General features: G+C 50.2%; 2 protein-coding genes across 7 annotated transcripts in view; one reads left to right on the forward strand and one right to left on the reverse strand.

Moving 5' to 3' along the window:
* Stard9 (StAR related lipid transfer domain containing 9) overlaps window positions 1-1,562 on the forward strand; it is a 76,348-nt gene extending 74,786 nt beyond the window's left edge. The window contains exons 26-27 of the mRNA XM_036184283.1: window positions 101-259; window positions 684-1,562. Of these exons, the coding sequence (XP_036040176.1) occupies window positions 101-259; window positions 684-785 (261 nt within the window). The 3' untranslated portion in view covers window positions 786-1,562. The remainder of the gene's footprint in view (window positions 1-100; window positions 260-683) is intronic.
* A 2,804-nt stretch (window positions 1,563-4,366) lies between these two features.
* Cdan1 (codanin 1) lies at window positions 4,367-18,000 on the reverse strand. 6 transcript variants are annotated; one of them, XM_036184742.1, is made up of 28 exons: window positions 17,899-18,000; window positions 17,180-17,682; window positions 16,778-16,981; window positions 16,413-16,582; window positions 16,166-16,279; window positions 16,008-16,086; window positions 15,160-15,280; window positions 14,710-14,819; window positions 14,217-14,306; window positions 13,614-13,689; window positions 12,937-13,142; window positions 12,529-12,649; window positions 12,272-12,418; window positions 11,943-12,109; window positions 11,535-11,622; window positions 11,218-11,307; window positions 10,980-11,034; window positions 10,647-10,780; window positions 10,444-10,547; window positions 10,066-10,224; window positions 9,543-9,606; window positions 9,300-9,378; window positions 8,970-9,118; window positions 7,480-7,587; window positions 7,329-7,392; window positions 7,009-7,190; window positions 5,980-6,087; window positions 4,367-5,458 (listed from the first exon to the last, which is right to left on the reverse strand). In XM_036184742.1, exons 1-28 carry the CDS (start codon window positions 17,986-17,988, stop codon window positions 5,333-5,335), a joined length of 3,708 nt encoding a protein of 1,235 aa, XP_036040635.1. In that variant the 5' UTR covers window positions 17,989-18,000; the 3' UTR covers window positions 4,367-5,332. The 6 variants fall into 6 exon arrangements, with proteins under 6 accessions (XP_036040635.1, XP_036040634.1, XP_036040636.1 ...); XM_036184741.1 differs by having other exon boundaries at window positions 16,778-16,984; XM_036184743.1 differs by lacking the exons at window positions 8,970-9,118; window positions 9,300-9,378 and having other exon boundaries at window positions 16,778-16,984.
* Between the last annotated feature and the right edge of the window lie 794 nt (window positions 18,001-18,794).

Here is an 18,794-nt window from a genome sequence, read left to right on the forward strand (position 1 = left end):
GTGGCTTAAAGGCTGATTATAGTCATCATCCTGACTATTCTTAAACCTGCCCCTGTTTTGTCATTACACAGGCAGGACTCACATGTATCTCTGTCCCTAGGGGCACCTGTCAATCATGGCAGCTCAGTCTGTGTATGACACATCCATGCCCAGACCCAGCAGAAAAATGGTCCGAGGAGAGATCCTGCCCAGTGCCTGGGTCCTGCAGCCTGCCATCATGGAGGGGAAAGAAATCACCAGAGTCATCTTCCTTGCCCAGGTGACAGCACTGTATCCTGTCTCATGGCATACCTTAGGGTATTTCTCTCCAGCGGCACAGAATCCCTGGTTGCCAGGCCACCTGGCTAGAGCAGGCTCACAGCAAGGGGGATCAAAGAGTGAGGAATGAACAAGTTTATAGTTATGAGGCTCCCAGCCCCAGAGATGGATTGACTTAATACCTTATGGCTGACCAACAGTGTCCTTAGGAAATAGATGGACTGTTGGAGCTGAAAGCAGCAGCAGCGTCCTAACTTACCCACTGTGTACAGCTCTCCACTCTCAGGCCAGCTGCACCTCCATCATGGGGAGGGGAGGCTAGTACTTAGATCCACACCCAGGAGCCCAAGTGCGTCTCCAGTCACCACTGCCAGAGTGGCTGCTCCAGGTCTGTCCGCACCTTCACTTCTTCCTTCTCCTTCCAGGTAGAGCTGGGTGCACCAGGCTTCCCTCCTCATCTTCTCAACTCCTTTATCAAACAGCAGCCGCTGGTTGTGGCCAAGCTGGCATCCTTCCTTGGTAGTTAGCAGCGCTGTCTCCACGGCCCAATACTGAGATGTAGGCCCAGGACACCTGAGACTCTAGAGCTGCTTCTATGCCCTGGAGCAGGAAGAGCCTGGGCTGCCTGTGGTAGCCCACTATATAGATGACACTGGCCCAGCGTTGCCAGCAAAACCAGTACTTAGTACTTGGTCACCGCTGAAGAGTGAGCAACCTGCTTCTCCTGGCTGTCGAATGAAACTCAACTCACCTTTAGGACTTCTTACCTTCATTTCCTGCCTGTGGGACTCAGTGACACACCAAGTGTTCAAAGACTGCAAAAAGCAGAGCCTGCAGAGCTGGAGACTGCAGTGCCTTGGCAAGGTGCTCTGAATCTGCCTCCAACATTTAGCTCCATTTTGTGATGGAGCAACAGAAAAGGCCAAACCAGTTTAAAGAATCAACTGCACAAACCAGACTGATTCAGAATTGTTTTCTGTCACCAAGTGTTTACTATTCACATTCACACACACCTTTTCCTAGGTCACTGTGTGTCACTGGTACAGTCAGTCTACCTTGAGCTCAGTACAATGGGAGACCGACCACTGGAGAAACAGACAAGGTGTGGGGCCTGAGGACCAGTGATGGGTAGGGGCAGCTACATACTGCTTGCTAACATGGTAAGAAGGATTTCAAACAGACTGTTTTGCAGAGGAATAAGTTCTGGCAGGCCTTGATCTTGTGCCAACGCTTATGCCTCAACCCCCAAATGCTGGAACCCATTTCTTTTTTATATTTATATAAATCTATTGACTGGCTGGTGGCAGCACACGCCTTTAATCCCAGCACTCGGGAGACAGAGCCAGGTGGATCTCTGTGAGTTCAAGGCCAGCCTGGTCTACAGAGCAAGATCCAGGACAGGCACCAAAACTACACAAAGAAACCCTGTCTTGAAGAAACAACATAAATATATCTATTGATGAGTAGGGTGTGGTGGCACATGCCTGCAGCACTCTGAAAGAGGACCAGAAGTTCAAGGTCACCCTCAGGGAGCCAGCCTGGGATCCATGAGACCCTGTCTCAACCGACAAAAATAACTACTGACCATCTTTTGAAGTACTGAGCTTAAATGTTCTAATATGATAGAATGGAAACAAGATTTTTTCTTGTATTTTGGCCTGGCTAAACACTAAAGATTTTCCATGTTCATCGGGATATGGTAGGGGAAGAAATTCCCTTTAGTGCCGGGAGGTGGTGGCATTTCTTTAATCCAGGACTTGGAAGGCAGAGGAAGGTGGATCTCTGTCTGCAGACCTAGTTTCAGGACAAAGAAACCCTGTCTCAAACTCTGTCACTCCAAGTGTTTGATGGAAAAAGGTACTTTTTTTCTTTTTCTTTCTTTTTTTTTTTTGGTTTTTCGAGACAGGGTTTCTCTGTATAGCTTTGTGCCCTTCCTGGAACTTGCTTTGGAGACCAGGCTGGCCTCAAACTCACAGAGATCCGCCTGGCTCTGCCTCCCCAGTGCTGGGATTAAAGGCGTGCACTGCCACCGCCCAGCGAAAAAGGTACTCTTTAAGGAATTAGAAAACACTTGCAGAGTATTTATTACCAATTGACTTTTAAAATTTGCTTATGTTAATTTTTTTTTTAGCAACACTCGATAATGTACTCTTAATATATATGCCTACCAATTTCCTTCCCCTCCCTTGCTTTTTTGTTTTGAGTCAGGATCTCACTATGTAGCCCCATCCTTCCAAAGTCTTAAAGACAGTGAGCCACCGTGCCCAATTTCTGCGTCTTTTCATGTAAGTGCCTTACTGAGACTATTGACCAAAAAAAGTCAAAATATTTGTAGAAAGAAAGAAAGAGAAAAAGAAAAAAAAAAAAATAGCTGGTTAGTGGTGGCACACGCCTTTAATGTAAGCACTCAGGAAGCAAAGACAGGTGGATCTCTGTGAGTTCGAGGCCAGCCTGGTCTACAGAGTGAGTTCCAGGACAGCCAGGTCTACACAGAGAAACCCTTATCTCGAAAACCAAAAGAAAAATAACCCTTGAGGGTCATGATGGCCGTATCTACTCATGGTCCAGGGTTGAGATTTTCTGTTTACATGCATATGCTGGTATTTCTTATGAGCTCAGCTATTTATTGTAAGACTCTAAATAAGTAGTAGCCTAGCAAGAATAAGATGGCAAGTCTCACATGAGACCAAAAGATATTCAAGCAAAAGTTTCTTGTAATTAGGATACAGGAGGGGAAAAAGAAAAACCCAAGAATGTATGTAAGAAGATAGAGCCAGGCAGTGGTGGTGATACATGTCTTTTATCCTGGCACTCAGGAGGTGGATCTCTGAGTTTGAGGCCAGCCTGGTCTACAGGAGCAAGTTCCAGGACAGCCAGGGCTACACAGAGAAGAAACCCTGTCTCTAAAAATTAAACAAAAAAAAAAAACCCCACTATGCCATTTGTGGGCCTGCACTGATCCGGTTGCAAAAGACAAAAGGTAGGTTGGCTTTGAAGAGCATGGGAATCACTCTAGGCTGGGCCTGTTCCTGGCCAGGTAGTAGAGCTGAGTATTTTTACCTCTAGAAAGTTCCATGTGTCTCGAGGCCACTGGTCCACAGAATACACAATACAAATATCCCAACTATAACCCAGAAGATTGCTTTTGGTCAGAAGGAAGTTCTGAGGTAAATCAGACATCCCTCCCCACCAAAAAAAAAAAAAAAAGAGTACTTGTGTACAGAAAGGAGAATGACTCACTCCCTCACTAGTCCATTAGTTGCCTGTCTTTAGCATCAGTGTTTTGAGCAAGTTTCTCTAAGTTTGCATCTTAAGGCTTGCTTCATGGCTGAGTCCTTCAGTTAGAACAGTTTTGGGGGCTTCAGGCTTTCCCAAACAATGTGAGAACTGGCCATTAGCCTACTGCTCACCTTTATCAGGGCCCATAGCTTTCTGAGGCAGGGCTGTGGTTCAACCACACCCTTATAATACTGACCTCTAGGAACAGAAAGAGAAAAAACATTTAGACTGTCAACTGGGCTTGGTAGAGTATTTCCCTAGGCTTGATAACCAGTACTGACAGTACTGAGCAGTCTGAGTTTGTGGTTAACGTGTGAGGCAAGACCCCTGGGCCCAGTCCTAGAAAAAACACTTTGATGCTCAGGCATTTTAAATGAGTTAAGGGGAGGAAGGAGAGGCATACACCAGTGGGTAAGTAGCACGGGGCTGTAAGCTTAGAAAAACTTCTGACCTAACTTTCCTTAGGTCAGAAGCCTTTTTGATAGCAGCAAACTTTTCCTCTAAGGTATGTTGCATGCAAATATTTTGCATGTGACTTCAAGGGTCATTTATCACTGAGCACCTTCTGATACTTCCATTACAGCCCGAGTCTTACACCCCCCCCCCCAAAAAAAAAACCATTTTTACAGGGATAAAGCACTTTACCAAAATACTGTCTTTCTTAAATTCACTGGTTCCAGGGGCTGTCAAAATGGCTCAGTGTCAAGTCTGATGACCTGAATTTAAGCCCTGGCATCTGCATGGGGAAGGAGAACTGACTCCAGGTTGTCATCCTCTGGCCTCCAAGAGTGCCATAGCACTTACATGCATGCAGACAGTGCAATAAAAATAAATTTGGGAAAATCACCTGCCCATTTATTGAAACGAGGTCTTGACAACTATAATCCAGAAGACTGCTTTTGGTCAAAAGTTAGTTTTCAGATAAATCAGACATCCCAGTGCCAGCAATATCACCAAAACTACCTGTCATGTGCGTCAGCCTAGGCAGCAGGGAGTAGTACATCGAGAGTAGACAGCAACAGTTCATAGCAGACTGTGCTTCTAAGACTAGGTCTCAGCATGAAAGAATGCAGACTCCATGAGGAGACAAGGCAGCTCACTCACTGTACTGCCCAAAGCCCGCTTTCTGAGAGGGGATGAAAGCAGGGGGAAATAGCCATCAAGACCTTGTTAAAAGATTTATTTATAAAAGACCCCAAACTCCTTTATATTCTACACCATTCTTGGTCTAACTCCCTGCAAAGAGGTGAAGGTCCACATAAGACCAAGTTTCACATAGGCGTGTCCTACCTTATTGGCTGCCAAAATTTGGGGGTGAGGGTGGGGCGACAGTCCAGCTTCTGCAGGTAAGAAAATGTAGACTTCCAAATCCATGTTTTGTTAACTTTCTCACAAGTTAAGCAGTTCTTTGCCTATCAAGATTTCTCAGAACCACAGTTTTAAGAAATGCTGGGATAGCAGCAACTTGAGGCTTGAAATGCACTGACCAGCCCACACGCATTTCATTTAGCATCCAAACAAGAAACGCCAGCCCTTCTGCTCCAAGGTGGGGAGTCTCTAGGCTTTTCCACTGTGACTCTGAAATCAAGTTCTCCTTCCTCTAGACTTCAGATGTTGAGGCCTGTGTCTGCGGATGCTCTGCAGCAACACACTTCCTTCACTTCGGAGCAGCAAGCCTGATTAGATAGACACGGCCACTCTTGCCCCAGCAAGGCGTGCAGTGGGCTCTTGAGCCTCCTCCTGAGGCACAGGAGGCAGGTTCTGGTGTCATGCCCAAGAGGGCTGCTTCCCAGCCCTAGCTTTGGGCTAGCACTGTCCCGCGGTTAGGTTGCATAAGTTCACAAGCTCTCAGCTGGGGTTCTAGCGCATGGGGCTCAGCTAGGAACAAGCGAAATAGTGTTGATAATTCTTCTGAGAAGTCCTGAAATAAGCAGAAAATTAAAAGTAATTCTAGATGGTCTGCCCTTTCTAAGGTCAGTCCCAAACAAGCTTTCACTGACAGTGGAGAGCCTGATAACCCAGGTATTTCACCCAATGCCTTCTATGCAAAAAGAGATAAACTTCCCAGACTAGCAACTAAAGTTTAAGTTCCAGCAGGTAAAGTGGACTGACAGGAAGCTGAGGTGTTACCATTTTTAAACAAAGTATTAACCCTACATTATGGACAATGGCTGGCTCTGCCACCTCACAAGAACATTGTAATAGAAACTGAAGTTCACTTTGAGCTTCAGATCCCCAACTCCGGTCGCCCCAGAGTTGCAAAGTAGCCACACAGATCAAACCCAGTACTGAAAACACTATGACAGGCCACAGCTGGAACCCAGCACTCAGCATGCAGAAGGGATGCAAGTGTGTGGCTAGGCTGGGCTACAGAGGCAATCTTGAGGACAAGATGAGACATTTTCTCTCCTCATATAAGACACAGGGATCAAGATTCCTTACCTCTGGCCACTGGGCCTCATTAAGGCGGCCCAAGCAGGCCTCTACCTCCAGCTGTCCCATGAGATCCTTTTCTACCAGCTCCCGGAGTAAGAACAGTAGTAGGTCCCACTGTAAAACACCACAGATAAGGTCAAAAGTTCAAGACCACCCAGTTTTAACAGTAGGGACTGAGGACTGAAGAGTAGTAAAAACAGATCTCAAAAGACAGAGCTGGGGCTGGAGAGATGGATGGTTCAGCATGCTATTAGGAGCACCTGCTACACCTGGGTGTGGTGGCACACATTTAATCCTAGCACTCAGGAGGCAGAGGCAGGCGGACCTCTGAGACCAGCTTGGTCTATAGTGAGTTCCAGGACAGCCAGGGCCACACAGAGAAACCCTGTCTGGAAAAACAAAACAAAATTGAGATGGGGCACTGGATAATGTTAAGAACATGACTTGCAGGGATGAAGGGATAGCCCAGTAAAGCACCTGATATGCAAACATGATGACCTGTGTTTGGATCCCTTTTGTGTGAGAGTCTGTCTGTAACCCGAGTGCTGGAGGAGCTAGAGATAGGAAAATCCTGGAAGCTGAATAGCCAGCTAGATTAGCCAATCAGTAAGCTTCAGGTTCAGCAAGAGCAGTGCTCCCTAACAAATACACATGCTAATAACTGCCCCCCCCACACACACACACAATAGGGTCCCCTTAACACACAACATGAGTGGAGGGGCTGGGCATGGTAGCTCACATCTATAATCAGCACTTGGGAGGCAGAGGCAGAGGCAGGAAGAACGTTGCGGATTTAAGGTCAACATGGACTACAGAGGGAGATTCTATTGAAAATCCACACCCATGGACCTAGAGAGCTGGCACAGGGTTCAGAGCACTTGTTGCTCAGCAAGTTCAGTTCTCAGTACTGACATGGCGGCTCATAGCCTCTAGTTGCAGGGGATCCAACGGGTATGCACATACATGCATACACATAAGATATATCTAAACTCCACACCCCCATCCCAAAAGAAAGAGGCCCTGAACCTGACTCACCTCCCTTGGCCGAGTATCTGCTAGAAGCCCCACATTTCTTGGGCTGAGTAGGAGCTGTAGTGGAACTGGCCCCTGGAAGTCATCCTTCCATAAGGAAAGCAACATGTGCAGAAGCCTTCGAGCCTGTCCTCGATCTAGCCTGTGCTGTGTTGGGGGCCCTAAGATGGGGATCCGGTCTGCAACTGCAGGAAAAGAAAGAAGGTAAGTTTAAATGGAGGCAGAAGAGCATGATGCCTTGTGCTCCTAACCTTGTTTGTACCCAACCTTGGGGTTTGAGGACTGTAGCATGAAGGAAGGACTTGATGGAAAAGGAACCATACCCAGGAGGGAAGCTAACTCCACAGAGCACTTGGCCAGATGCTGCTCAGCAGTTGGGCACAGGAACTACGGGGGAAAAGGGGGAGACATGAATATCATTCTTACTAGTCAGAGGATTGGCCCTGAGCCAAAGTAGCTTATGCCACATCTCACCTGGCGGCATTGCAGTGACTGGCTCAGCTGGTTTAGGAGCTGTTCCAGATGCTCTGGGGAAACTCCCTCCTCAGGGTCCCGAGGCCCCGCAGCCAGGGAGAGCACATCCTGTAGAGAGCAGTGTTGAGACCTCATGCCAGGCTGACAGAAACTTGGTTTGGGATGGGAACCAGCCAGTGGAGAGAGGCAGAAGGAAAATAGAACCCAAGGGAGTGAAGCAATCGAGCCAAGGCATCCTTAGGGCTGAGGTTCAGGCAGTATGGCACAGCTAGGATAAGCACTTATGTGGACAACCCAGAGGGAAGTAGATGGGGTGATAAGCCTACAGACTGTGTGCTGTGCTGCCAGAGTGCTCCAAAGACAAAACTCGAGACAAAAACTACCTAACCAGTTCCCAGAGGGCATCTTAAAATATTTAGGAAAACTGTCCTATCTAGAGTCTGAGCATCTCTCTCATGTTCCTCTGTTCATCTTCTCAGACATCTCAAAATAGAAATCCTCTGCATATTGAGAAGTGGTATCTAGCCTGATACCTTTCTCTCTCCTTCCTATGGTCCCCACCAATGGGCATTGCTTTCTGGTCTGGAGCAGGGCCAGACCTTGGGAATTACAAGGACTAAATAGTGCCCCAACTATTCATCTCTGCTTTGGTAGCACAAAGGCAGCCACATATATTTTATAAACAAACAGATGTGGTTGCATTCAATAAAACTTTATTTACAAAACCAAGTCATTATGGACCATGGTTGTTTGCTGACTCTTGCTCTACAGAGTCAGCCCCCACCCCCATACCAAGGGATAATCTGTGGGCTTACACTATCTACTTGTTTTATAAATTTTTAAGTCAGTCTCATTTAAGTTGCCCAGCTGGCCTTAGTTCTGTGATCCTCCTGCCCCAGCCTCCAGAATAGCTGGGAACCACCAGGCTGAGTTTGTTTGTTTGTTTTAAATCTTATTAGAATGGATAGTTTATGATGAGTGATTAACACTATCTCCCACATGGAAAAATAGTACAGAAACCATATCTAGACACTGGAATGGCCCTCAGAACCATCTCCACTATACTTTAGAACCATTTACCACATATAGAAGATGCATTTAGCTAAAAAAAAAACAACTTTAGCTCTGGTCTGTTGTTGTGACATACACCTTTAATCCCAGTACTGGGGAGACAGACACAGGTGGCCTCTATGTCTGAGGTTAACCTGGTTTATACACAGTGAGTTCTAGGCCAGCCAGAGCTACACAGTAAGACCCTGTCTCAAAAAACAACCCTTTAGGTCTAACTTTTGGTGTGGTTCTAGAACAGAAGTCTTAGGAAAACCCTTTAATTCAGCTTTGTTCTATGGAATCCCAACCAGTAAGAGAAGAAACAGAAACCGGCCAGACAACACACAAAGCTTCTATACACATCCTGAAGGCAATGTGAGAAAAGAAACAAGCAGCAGGGAGAGGGAGTGGGAAAGCCAAAGGAGTAGGGAGCTGTGTACTTTTATCTCGGAGATGAGGTGGGAGGGGAGGGGAGCATGGTGCTCACAGGCTCGGGAGCAGCCCCTCCGCTCCACCCGGGCAGCTGCCTCAGGACCCTGGGCTCGTAGCATGCGACTCACGGCTGCTTTCACCTCCCTTCTAATCAGCGCTGCCAGGCAGAGGGAGAACAAGAATGGAGTCACTGGAGTGTCCCCCTGGCATGGGCTTGCCACGACAACCCACAGCTTTCACTGGTTCTAACTGGTTTACCTAATCTCCCACAAACTGCTTAATACCCTGCCCGTCCACCTTTAAAAACTTGGTTCAGTCACTCCTTTCCTAGACCTCACCTGTAATGTTGTCTGACAACCAAGAGCAGGCTTTCTCTGTTGCAAGCCCCACAGCAATGTTCTCTGCACTGCTTAGAACCTGTGGCACAGAAGGACTGCTGAGGCAGGGGCTTGGGAAGGTGGGCAGTACAGCATTGGACCCACCCTACCCTATAGCAGCCTCACACAGGTGCATGTGTCCACATCTGTGCACATGCATGCATGCCTACTGGCCTGCTAGCTGCAGGCTTCCTTCCTACGTACAGCAGCTGGAGTTTCTTCAGGCAGCAGTGCTCGTACAGCAGCGGGGCTCTTCTTTTGGCAAAACCTGGAAAAAGACAGGAGGAAGGAGGTCAATGAAAGTCTAGATATTGTAGACGGACTCACAAAAAAAGGAAATGCCCAAGTGCAGCAGAACTATGACCTGGAAACTCTACCTCAGAAGGAAGTGCTGTCCATTCTCCTGCCCCACCAGATGCTGGAGGAAGGAGAAACCCACCCATTAGCCCTACATTACATACACTCTTCCCATTCAGTATCTGGACTCTGTGCCCAAAGACATAATCCTTCAGAAAGGGGCTAAGAGCACAGAGGAGGAAGGGAAAGGATGAGGAAAACATCGAAAGGAAGCTGGGGGGGGGCTCATGCCTGTACCCTCAGCACTTGGGACTCTGGCGTCAGGGCAGCCTGGACCACATGAGACCTCATCTCAAGAAACAAAACACTAACAGAAGTCAAGAGGAGGCTTCGGGGGATGAAGAGGGTCATAGAGATCGACAGTTCTTACTCCCGCCCCTGGGTCAACGCTTGGGCCCCATGGGGGCCCAGTTGAGAACACAGGAGCTCCAACAGCTGGGCTGGGTCTCCCCTGTGCCGTCCCTGCGTCACGAGCTGCTCCTGAAGAAGTGACTCGGCTCGATTCACCAGATCTGCCACCAGCGTCGCCCTTTATCAGGGAGGGACAAGGTTTGGGGGGCAATTAGCTGGGTTAAGAGGAAAGGGGCTATGAACAGGGAAATCTGGTCAGAATGTCCTTCAAAGGACGTAAGACATTTCAGCCTCCCTGCTCCCCCAGGTGACTTTGCTCAGTTTGACAACTAGGTGCTAAGAATTTAAGGAAGAAAATGATAAGGAATCGAGACTAGGACTCTCATTCCCCTCTTACTTGATGTGTTTGACACAGTTTGATCCAATTCTTTCTGCCACAAATTCCACAGTTCTACGCAGGGAGGGCGGTTGGTTGTGGAAAAAGGCCTGGGCAAGCTGGGCCTGGCAGGAGGTGGAGGCAGCAGGAGTAGGACCAGGAGGGCTTCCTCTGCACCTCCCACCAACTGCCTTCCCAGTTTCCCTAACCCTGTTGGTCCTTACCTGCAACCCCTGGCTGGTCTTGGGAGGCAGGGTTCCCAGGCTGGTGGTGGTGGTGGGAGTGATTTTCCTCACAAAGCCCCCACTCCGCCCACTGCTGCCCGAAACCCAGGAAGCAAGCAATTTCCGGAGCTCTCCTGTAGAGGAGTCCAAGTTCTTAATTCCAAAATTACTTGACCCCCACCCTGCCCCCAAACATCATGGCCTTTGTGGAACAAAGAGGATGAAGTACCCAGAGAGCCTAAGGACAGAATACTATGCTGAGTAGTCAGATCTCCTTGTTTGTATCCATGAAAGGACAGGCCATGGACCATAGGGGTAGACAGGGATGCTCACCAATGTAGGGGCAGCAGGTATACAGCAACTGCTGGTCCACGACAGGCACACTGTCCTGGGGAAGAACAGGCTGGGTTGGAAGGGAAGGCAGGCAGTCTCTCTTTCCTCACAAATGCACAGAAATGGGGGTCAAGCAGGAAAATCATCTTACGTCTTTCCTAGCTTATTTCCTGCTGGGCCTTTATTTATTAAATAATTCCTGGGATTTACATAGCCCTGGCTTGACCCCAACACTCACCAAACCATGCTCTGATGTAGCTGTGTCCACCTCAAAGGCATCCACCTGATCATCATCTAGAAAGAATAAATCCTCAGGAACTGTAGGTATCTACAGGTAAGAGAGGAAGCAGTTAGAGCTCATTGGCACTTTAAGACTTGCCAGACTTTCTAATCTGCTGGGGCCCTGGGTCAAGCAAGTTGTCTTCTGAAGCCATAGCAATACCCACCCCTCTCAGAACCTTCCTCTTCTGTCCCCTACCTTGCTCAGACTCTAAAGCTCTCCTGCCTCTGCCACAGCAGCCACCCACTATCTACCCTATCTAGCCCATCGCCTACCTGGAAAAGCCAGCCTAGGACAGCAAGCAGCAGCAGCTTGTTCAGGAAGCACATCTCCCCCTCATTCTCCTTTGATAATACCAAACTCCTAAAATGTCAACAGAGGATGTAAACAGTCTTGTGCTAAGGATAGAAGAGAGTAAACAGAACCTATCACTGGGAAAGGAGTTCTCAAAAGCAGACCTAAACCACACTACTTCTGGGAAGACAGAGATCTTAGTGAGACTTGTACCTCACATCCTTCTGTGCTAGGCCCTAAGATAAACGGAAGGCCAAGGGAGTAGGAAACAACTGTCACAGTCCTGCCTCTCCTGAGGCTGTTACGGCTATGCAACCAAAAAGACGTATAGTTTTCCAGGCCCTCTTTATAAATATCAGGGCGGTGCAAATAAGTCTTGTTCTACTCACCTATGTAAGTGCAGCAGGAGAGTAAAGACACTCCGGTAGTAGTCCAGCAAGGGGACAATGTGGTCAGCAAAAGAGAGGAACTCCACCAGCCAGGGCACGGTGAGTACTGCTCGGCGGGCCCACAACCCCTGCTGCAGCAGAGCCCGTATATCTAGGACAGGAGGGACCTGAGAAAGCCAGGACTCTGTCAATGAGCAGCCCTGGAAAGGGGCTGGCTGACACCCTCCAACCTGCCAGGTTTTTAGAATAGCCAAGGAAACCAGTCAGCCTTCACACTTTAGCAAAGTGTCTACCCCGGTCCTCCTTACCGAGATCTCCCATACACTCACCTGGCTCCTGAGGGCCAGAATAGAGTCCTGAAGCTCACGTGTTGGGGGCGGTTCAGGTCCTCGGTATGGCAGAAAAGCCACAAAGCCCAGAAATTTAGCCAAAAGTCTAAGACTGAGAAGCACTACAGCAAACTGCCTGCGTTCACCCTGCATAAGGAATCAAGTGAAACAATGTCCTTTGCATAAGTCTTCTAGAACAATTTAAAATCTGTTAAGTTTTCCTTGACCCCATTATCTCCCTTATTCTATTTTCTAACCTGCCAATCCACATCTGACTCCCCATCTTCATCACCAGGCTCATGCTGAGGCAGGGGAAGGCCATTGAGTTCCCGAATCTTCAAGCTCAAACTATCCATAAGATGCTGATTAAAGTGGAAGCTTGGGTGGAGAAGAGTAGAACAGAATTACAAAAGCCCTGGAATAGGCACAGAAGAACCAGCATGCGGATGAGGAATCCCAGGAAGGGGGGGCTACAGGACAATGACTTTACTTATGTGAGTGCAAGAAGGACATGATGGGAGCCAGGAATTATACATGGAAGAACCCAGAAATCACTTCCAGACATGTTCAGCCTGAGGCTTAGGCAAAGGAGAGTGTCTTGCCTTCTGGGGAAACCAAACCTTTCCTGGCCTCAGTCTCTCCCACTATGAGACACATGCCCTTACCTGCTGGCACTCATGATGAAATCCCGGAAGAAGCCTTGACAGCCTGGGAAGGTGGGGGGTGGGCAGGGTCCCCCACTGCTCTGAGGGGCTATAAGCCGTTCTTGGAGCTGCCGCAACCGTCCCAACTTGTCAGCTCCTAGCATATTCAACACATCTGGAGCTTCACCCAAGACGGATCCCCCAGCACTACCAGGGCTCTGACACATCTGAGATGTCCAAAGGGAGGAGAGGGATGAGAAAATCCATGAGAGAGAAAAACTAAACAGAGTAAGGAGAAAGTGGGCTTGGGATACAGCTCAGTGGAAAACACTTGCCTAGCATGAGAGAGCGCCTGGGTTTGAAAGAAAGGAATGAGCACTACGGAGGGTTTATCATCTTAACTGAAAGGTGGAGACTCAAACTACAAAGCGAGCCTTTGCCTCAGGTCACCAGAACTCGGATTTGGAGCCTCTCTTTGCATGAGTCAAGAAAGGGAAGGTGGTTGAGAGGTTAAGTAAGGGCATGAGGTCCAAGGCAGGTCCCAGAAGTCAGAGAACACTTGTCCACCAAGTTTGAACTACCAAGAATAGAAATCATCTTAAATTTGCAGCCAGAATCTACTAGGCTGTCTATCTGGTCCAGAGTGCCAGCCCTGATGTAGCTGCCCCATACCTTTTGGTTCCCGCTGCAGCTATTACCTGGAGAAGCTGTTTTTGGAAAAGCCGGACAAAGTGGCTGTGGCTGCAGGCTGCTGAAAGTTGACCCATCATGGCTCTGAGGAGTAAGAGGCAGATACACAGTGGATGGGAAGGAGATAAATGACGTACTCCAGCTGTGTACTGAAGTCTTCAATAGCCCTTTCCCAGGAAGCCCACACAGGAGAAAGTGAGACATGTTCCCTTCACCACCAAGATTCCTCCAGGCTAGATAGATTTAACCCACCAAGAAATACCCTCTCAGATCTTCAGGCCATGCTCAGTGCCAGTGAACATCGTGAGAAGGAGATAAGGAGAGAGGATACTTAGTCAACAGCCTAGTCATCTACCTGTGCAGTCTAGACCTATGAGCTTTGTCCTTTCCCAAGCATTTGCCATTACAGCACAAGTACAGAGCATTCCTGGGTATGAGAAGCTAGAGAGAGAAATCCTTTTTGATCTAGGTAGACTTACCAATAACTAGAGACTGAGGAAGACAGAGGACTGGAAGGGGGGCAAACCTTCCCAACAAGCACCCTAAACATCATTGGGTAGCTGCTCATTGTCAAAGCAAGAAGACAAACTGAGCAAGGGCAGAACACCCACCTGATCCTGCTACCCAAGCCCTTCTCAAAATCCCAGCTGGGCTCCTCATGGTGATCTTCCCACTCTCGAAGTACCTCATAGAACACATCCCTAAAAGATATGCACACTTAATCAGCTGAATCCCAGGTGCCTTTCCCCCACTTCCCATAGCACTTTCCCTTGCTCGGAAGGTTTACGATAGGCCTACCCACAGCCAATCTTTAACCTCCACAGCTCTCTACATGACGGTATGTTACAGACCCAGCAGCAGCACATCATAGGCATCTGTGGACAGGGAAGTTGGCCCTAAGATGGTTGGCTAAGCTCAGGGGTTCAGGTCTGTGGACAGGAAACAGAATGAAGCCAATAGGCTTTACGAGGACTGTCAGCCAAGGCCTGGCAGTCCTAGCCCACCATTTCTAGTGCCTAAGTCCTAATTCTGCTACCCAAGCCCTAATTTATGACAGAAACATGGCTGTCTATTCCCTCCTCAACAAGTCCCCTTTCTTTTCACCTCTGTTTTTTAAAAGTATGAAAGGCTCGATCACTGGAGAAGTTGGCACGATTGTCAGTTTCTGGCTGAAAGGAGACAGCTTGAGCAGAGGGTGGTATCACCAGAGAGACCTAAAATATGGCAACAACATTAGGAAATAAGAATCATAAAGACTTTACTCCTGCTGGGCGGTGGTGGCGCACGCCTTTAATCCCAGCACTGGGAGGCAGAGGCAGGAGGATCTCTGTGAGTTCAAGGCCAGCCTGGGCTACAGAGTGGAGTAAGTTCCAGGAAAGGCGTCAAAGCTACATTGAGAAACCCCGTCTCAAAAAACCAGAAAAACAAAAAAAAACAAAAAACAAAAACCTTACTCCTTATTCTTGTCCAGAGTTAGCCCACCTGACAGCACCATGAAGATTGTCTGTTTTACAAAATGTCTAGGCTACTAGGTACAAAAGTGGGGGTGACTACCTTGGCAACACTGCCTTCATAAGCAGCTCGAAGGCGGCCTTGCAGAGCTGGGGAGAAGCACAGCAGCCGCTCATTCTCAGCCAGCAGCTTCAAGGTCCCTTTGTCCAGGTAGGACAGAACCCTGCAAAGACAGGAGCATATATGAGGGACTGGAGCCCAGGCTGCAAGCACAAAGCACATCTCAAGCACAAGGCGATGGGTGTTTAAGCCTAAGTATGTATGGCAAGGTCACAGACTAAGGATTAAGATGAGGAAGGTGAAGGGTGAAGAATGACCTCATGGAGCTGAGATCAAAATAGCAAGCTAGGAACATTAGCCATAAACATAAAAGTCAGACGCCACGTCTAATTATTATTATTACTACTATTACTTGTGGTATACAGGGCTCTCCACATGGCTGGCAAATGCTCCACTGACGTATACTCTTAGACCCTTTTGTATTTAGTATTTGGGACTACATCTCACTAAGTTTCTAGAGCCTGGGCAGGTCTTTAAACTTGTAGTCCTTGCTTGGCACCAGACCCAGCTATTTAATTGGTTTAGAGGAGAAACTCATAGCCTTGACACAAAATTAATGTTGGAAGTGCCTTCAGTCCCAGCACTTGAGAGGCAGAGGCTGGCAAATCTATGCAGGTTCAAGGCCAGCTTGGTCTACATAGGGAGTTCAAGGCCAGCCAAGAGCTACATAGTAAGACCCTTGTCTCAGAAGAATCAACCAACCAAACAAACAATAAGATGAAAAAGGTCTAGGGACATTTTATCTGTGTTAAGCACAATCATGCATCCCGAATGGCTAGAACCAGACAGACAGTGAGACTATGCACGATGCCTCGGAAAGGAGAACTCACTGAAACTGATGCTCTAAAACCTGCGCTGCAAAGAAGACACAATCATGGATGCTCTGAAACAGGGGAGTTTCCAGCGGATCTAGGACAATAACAAATGGTTAGTTAAGAGCCATCCCACCTGCAAACTTCATTTCTCAAAACGAGGCTTGCTTACTGACCTAGGGCACCCCGATTTGATCCAAGGTCACTAGCCCTGGTGGCCACCATTCTCCGGGCAGTAAGGAGCTGAAGGACGAAGTAGAGCTCCAAAAAGAGGTTTGGTACCAGGTTCTCTGGATATTAAAAACAAAAACAAAAACATAACATTGGGCACCACTGACAACCAAGGCTCTAAGTGCCTCATCCCGTCTCTTTACCCTGTAGTTGGCCAGCATATCCACTGCAGCTCCCTGTGCTCTTACTCACCAGCAATGCACGAAGAGTAGATAAGGGCTACCAGCTCCAGGCGCTGTCGAGAAGACACTCTGGCTGGGTCAGCAGGTTCTGCTGTGAGACCTCCTGTCCGACTGGGGACAGGAGACCCCAATTCTGGGATGGCACAGGTTGGGGTAGGTGACTGCTGCAGCTGCTTGGAGCTATGCGAACAGAGAGATGTCATGATTACTCAGCCTGGCTTTCCAGCGACATTCACACTCAGGTTCTGCCAAGAAGACATCAAGAGCCCAGGAAGCAGACCCAGAATCCCCACGGGAGAAATCAGGTTCAGGAAAAATCCCTGTAAGTCCCGCACAAGGAGGAAGCTGACATCCCAGGTGGCGGCAAAGCCATACCGCGCCTTCCTGAGCATCTCCCGCTCCTCTTGCAGACTTCTGCACCCTGGGGGAAGGCCAAGGCCCCAAGGGCTAGTGTCCAGGGCTGAGGGTTGGGAACTGGGGACACAGCTGATTGGGGGTGAGGTGAAGCAGGTCTTGGGCTTGGAAAGTGATCGCTCTTCGCTCACCGGAGTTGGGTTGATCCTTCGGGAAGGCTTCGTCCTGCTGAGAGAAGTCACAGGTTTTTCTCAAATTTCTATCTTCAAGCATCACTCCAAACCATAACAGCAGGGCCCCTTTCAACCCCCCGCCCCCCGCACTGTGGTTTCCTCACCATCAGCCTTCCAACCCTCGTGCGCCCTGCTGTGGGGCGCCCAGCCCTGCTTTAGCGACTGTCTCCCACTAAGGGCCAATTCTCACCCTGCAGGGCCGGGAGGAACGGTGCCTACGGGAGGGAACTCCTCCAAGTTGCTGAGGTTTGGCGGATCGGAGAGCGAGAGTCTGGGGCTGCCGGGGCTGCCTGCGCCTCTAGGCTTCCGGCCTCCGGCCCAGGGCGGGCTCTCTCCACTGGTCCCCTCCTCCGGGCCCCCGGGGCCGCGACCTCCTCGTTCGCGGGACGGCCCCGGCCCCGGCCCCGGCCCCGGCCCCCGCCTGCGGCCCGCACGGCGGGCCAGAGGTGCCTCAGCAGCGGTGCTGACGGGCTCGGCCGCAGGGAAAAGCTGGCTGCGCGCCCCACGGCCACCCCGAGGCGGGGCCCCGGGCCTCGCTGGCAGGGCGGCCGAGGCGCCGGGGGTCTTGGCGGGGGTGGAGGGGCCCTGCGGGAGGACGCGGTTGCTCTGCTCCCTCAGGAAGTTCAGCAGGAACGGCACGAATTCCTTCCGCAGAGGCCGAAGTGCGCTCAGAGCGGCCACCTCGGGGCTATCCTGGGGAAGAAGCAGAGGTCGCGAGGCGAGAGGGTCAGCTGACAGCGCCGACCGCCAGCGACTGAGGCCGCAGGGTGGGCGGCCCGGCGGTGGCGCCCGGAGAAGCGCCCTTGGCGCGGGCCGTCAGCCAGGGCAGGCGGGGAAGCGGGGACTGAGGCATCCTCCCCCGCGGGAAGCACATTCCAGGCAGGCCTGAGGGCGTGTCGGCACTGTTACCTCCGAACTCGGGGTGCTGCGCGCGATCCACCGCACGGCGGCTGCAACCGGCACCTCTTCGCGCAGCAGCGACTCTAAAACGGCCGCCATCCCGGTCCTGGCGCGCTGAGGCTAGTGCGCAGGCGCAGACGCGCCACGGGCGGCCGGCAGGGGCGGGGCCGGCGGCCGGCGGGGGCGGGGCCGGCAGGGGCGGGGCCGGCGGCCGGCGGGGGCGGGGCCGGCAGCGACGGGTGGGCAGCGGGGCGGGGCCTTGTGGGGTGGGGCCTGGCTCTGGCCGCCCGGGAAGCTCCTGGCGCTCTCGGCGCTCGCCTGCCAGCCCTGCCTTTGTAGGCCGGCAGAGCGCCTCGGGGCCCTGCCTGACTGCTGCCCCGGGGCATTGTGAGCTAGGACGGGACTGCTAGGAGACAGACGCAGCTCCGCGGAGTCCGAAAGAGAGGCCTACAACACACAGCTGCCAGAAGCACAGCCTCCGGCCACCGGCAGCAGAGCTTTTTGATCCACCCCCTCCCCAACCAAAAAGAGCTACGTGAGTAACCTGTTTTGACCCTTCCCTCCTCCCCCACCAGAGGCTAACTTTTCACCACTGGCGGCTTCCACCAACTGAGAGTAGTCCATAGTTCTGCTGAGAACAGGTCCTCGGGCCAGCCTAGACACAGAATTGCCCGTCAGACTCGTACTTAGTCCTTTACACGTTGTATCAAATTGTTTACATCGGGCGACGATTTCAACTTCTTGTATTTGAGACCTCAAGCATACTAACTGTTAGCTTCTGGAAGAGTTAGGCATTTCTGCAGGTGTTTACTTCCCTGGACACACACCCATGCACCATTCCCCACTTGCTAGTTAACCCTTGGGCTACATCTCCTGTCCCTTATTTTGAAAAATATGGGAGATTT

This window comes from Onychomys torridus, chromosome 4 (assembly GCF_903995425.1).
Source record: "Onychomys torridus chromosome 4, mOncTor1.1, whole genome shotgun sequence".
Classification (NCBI taxonomy): Eukaryota; Metazoa; Chordata; class Mammalia; order Rodentia; family Cricetidae; genus Onychomys; species Onychomys torridus.

Bases quoted from the DNA above. Each gene is read 5' to 3' on its own strand.
- Cdan1 (XM_036184741.1), bottom strand. From the start codon at position 17,988: ATGGCGGCCGTTTTAGAGTCGCTGCTGCGCGAAGAGGTGCCGGTTGCA. The intron at 14,307-14,709 runs GTGAAAAGAAAG...CATATCTTTTAG, and splicing joins CATACTTTTAAAAAACAGAG to GGATGTGTTCTATGAGGTAC. The intron at 9,379-9,542 runs GTACGTAGGAAG...TCTGTGCCACAG, and splicing joins CTGAAGAAACTCCAGCTGCT to GTTCTAAGCAGTGCAGAGAA.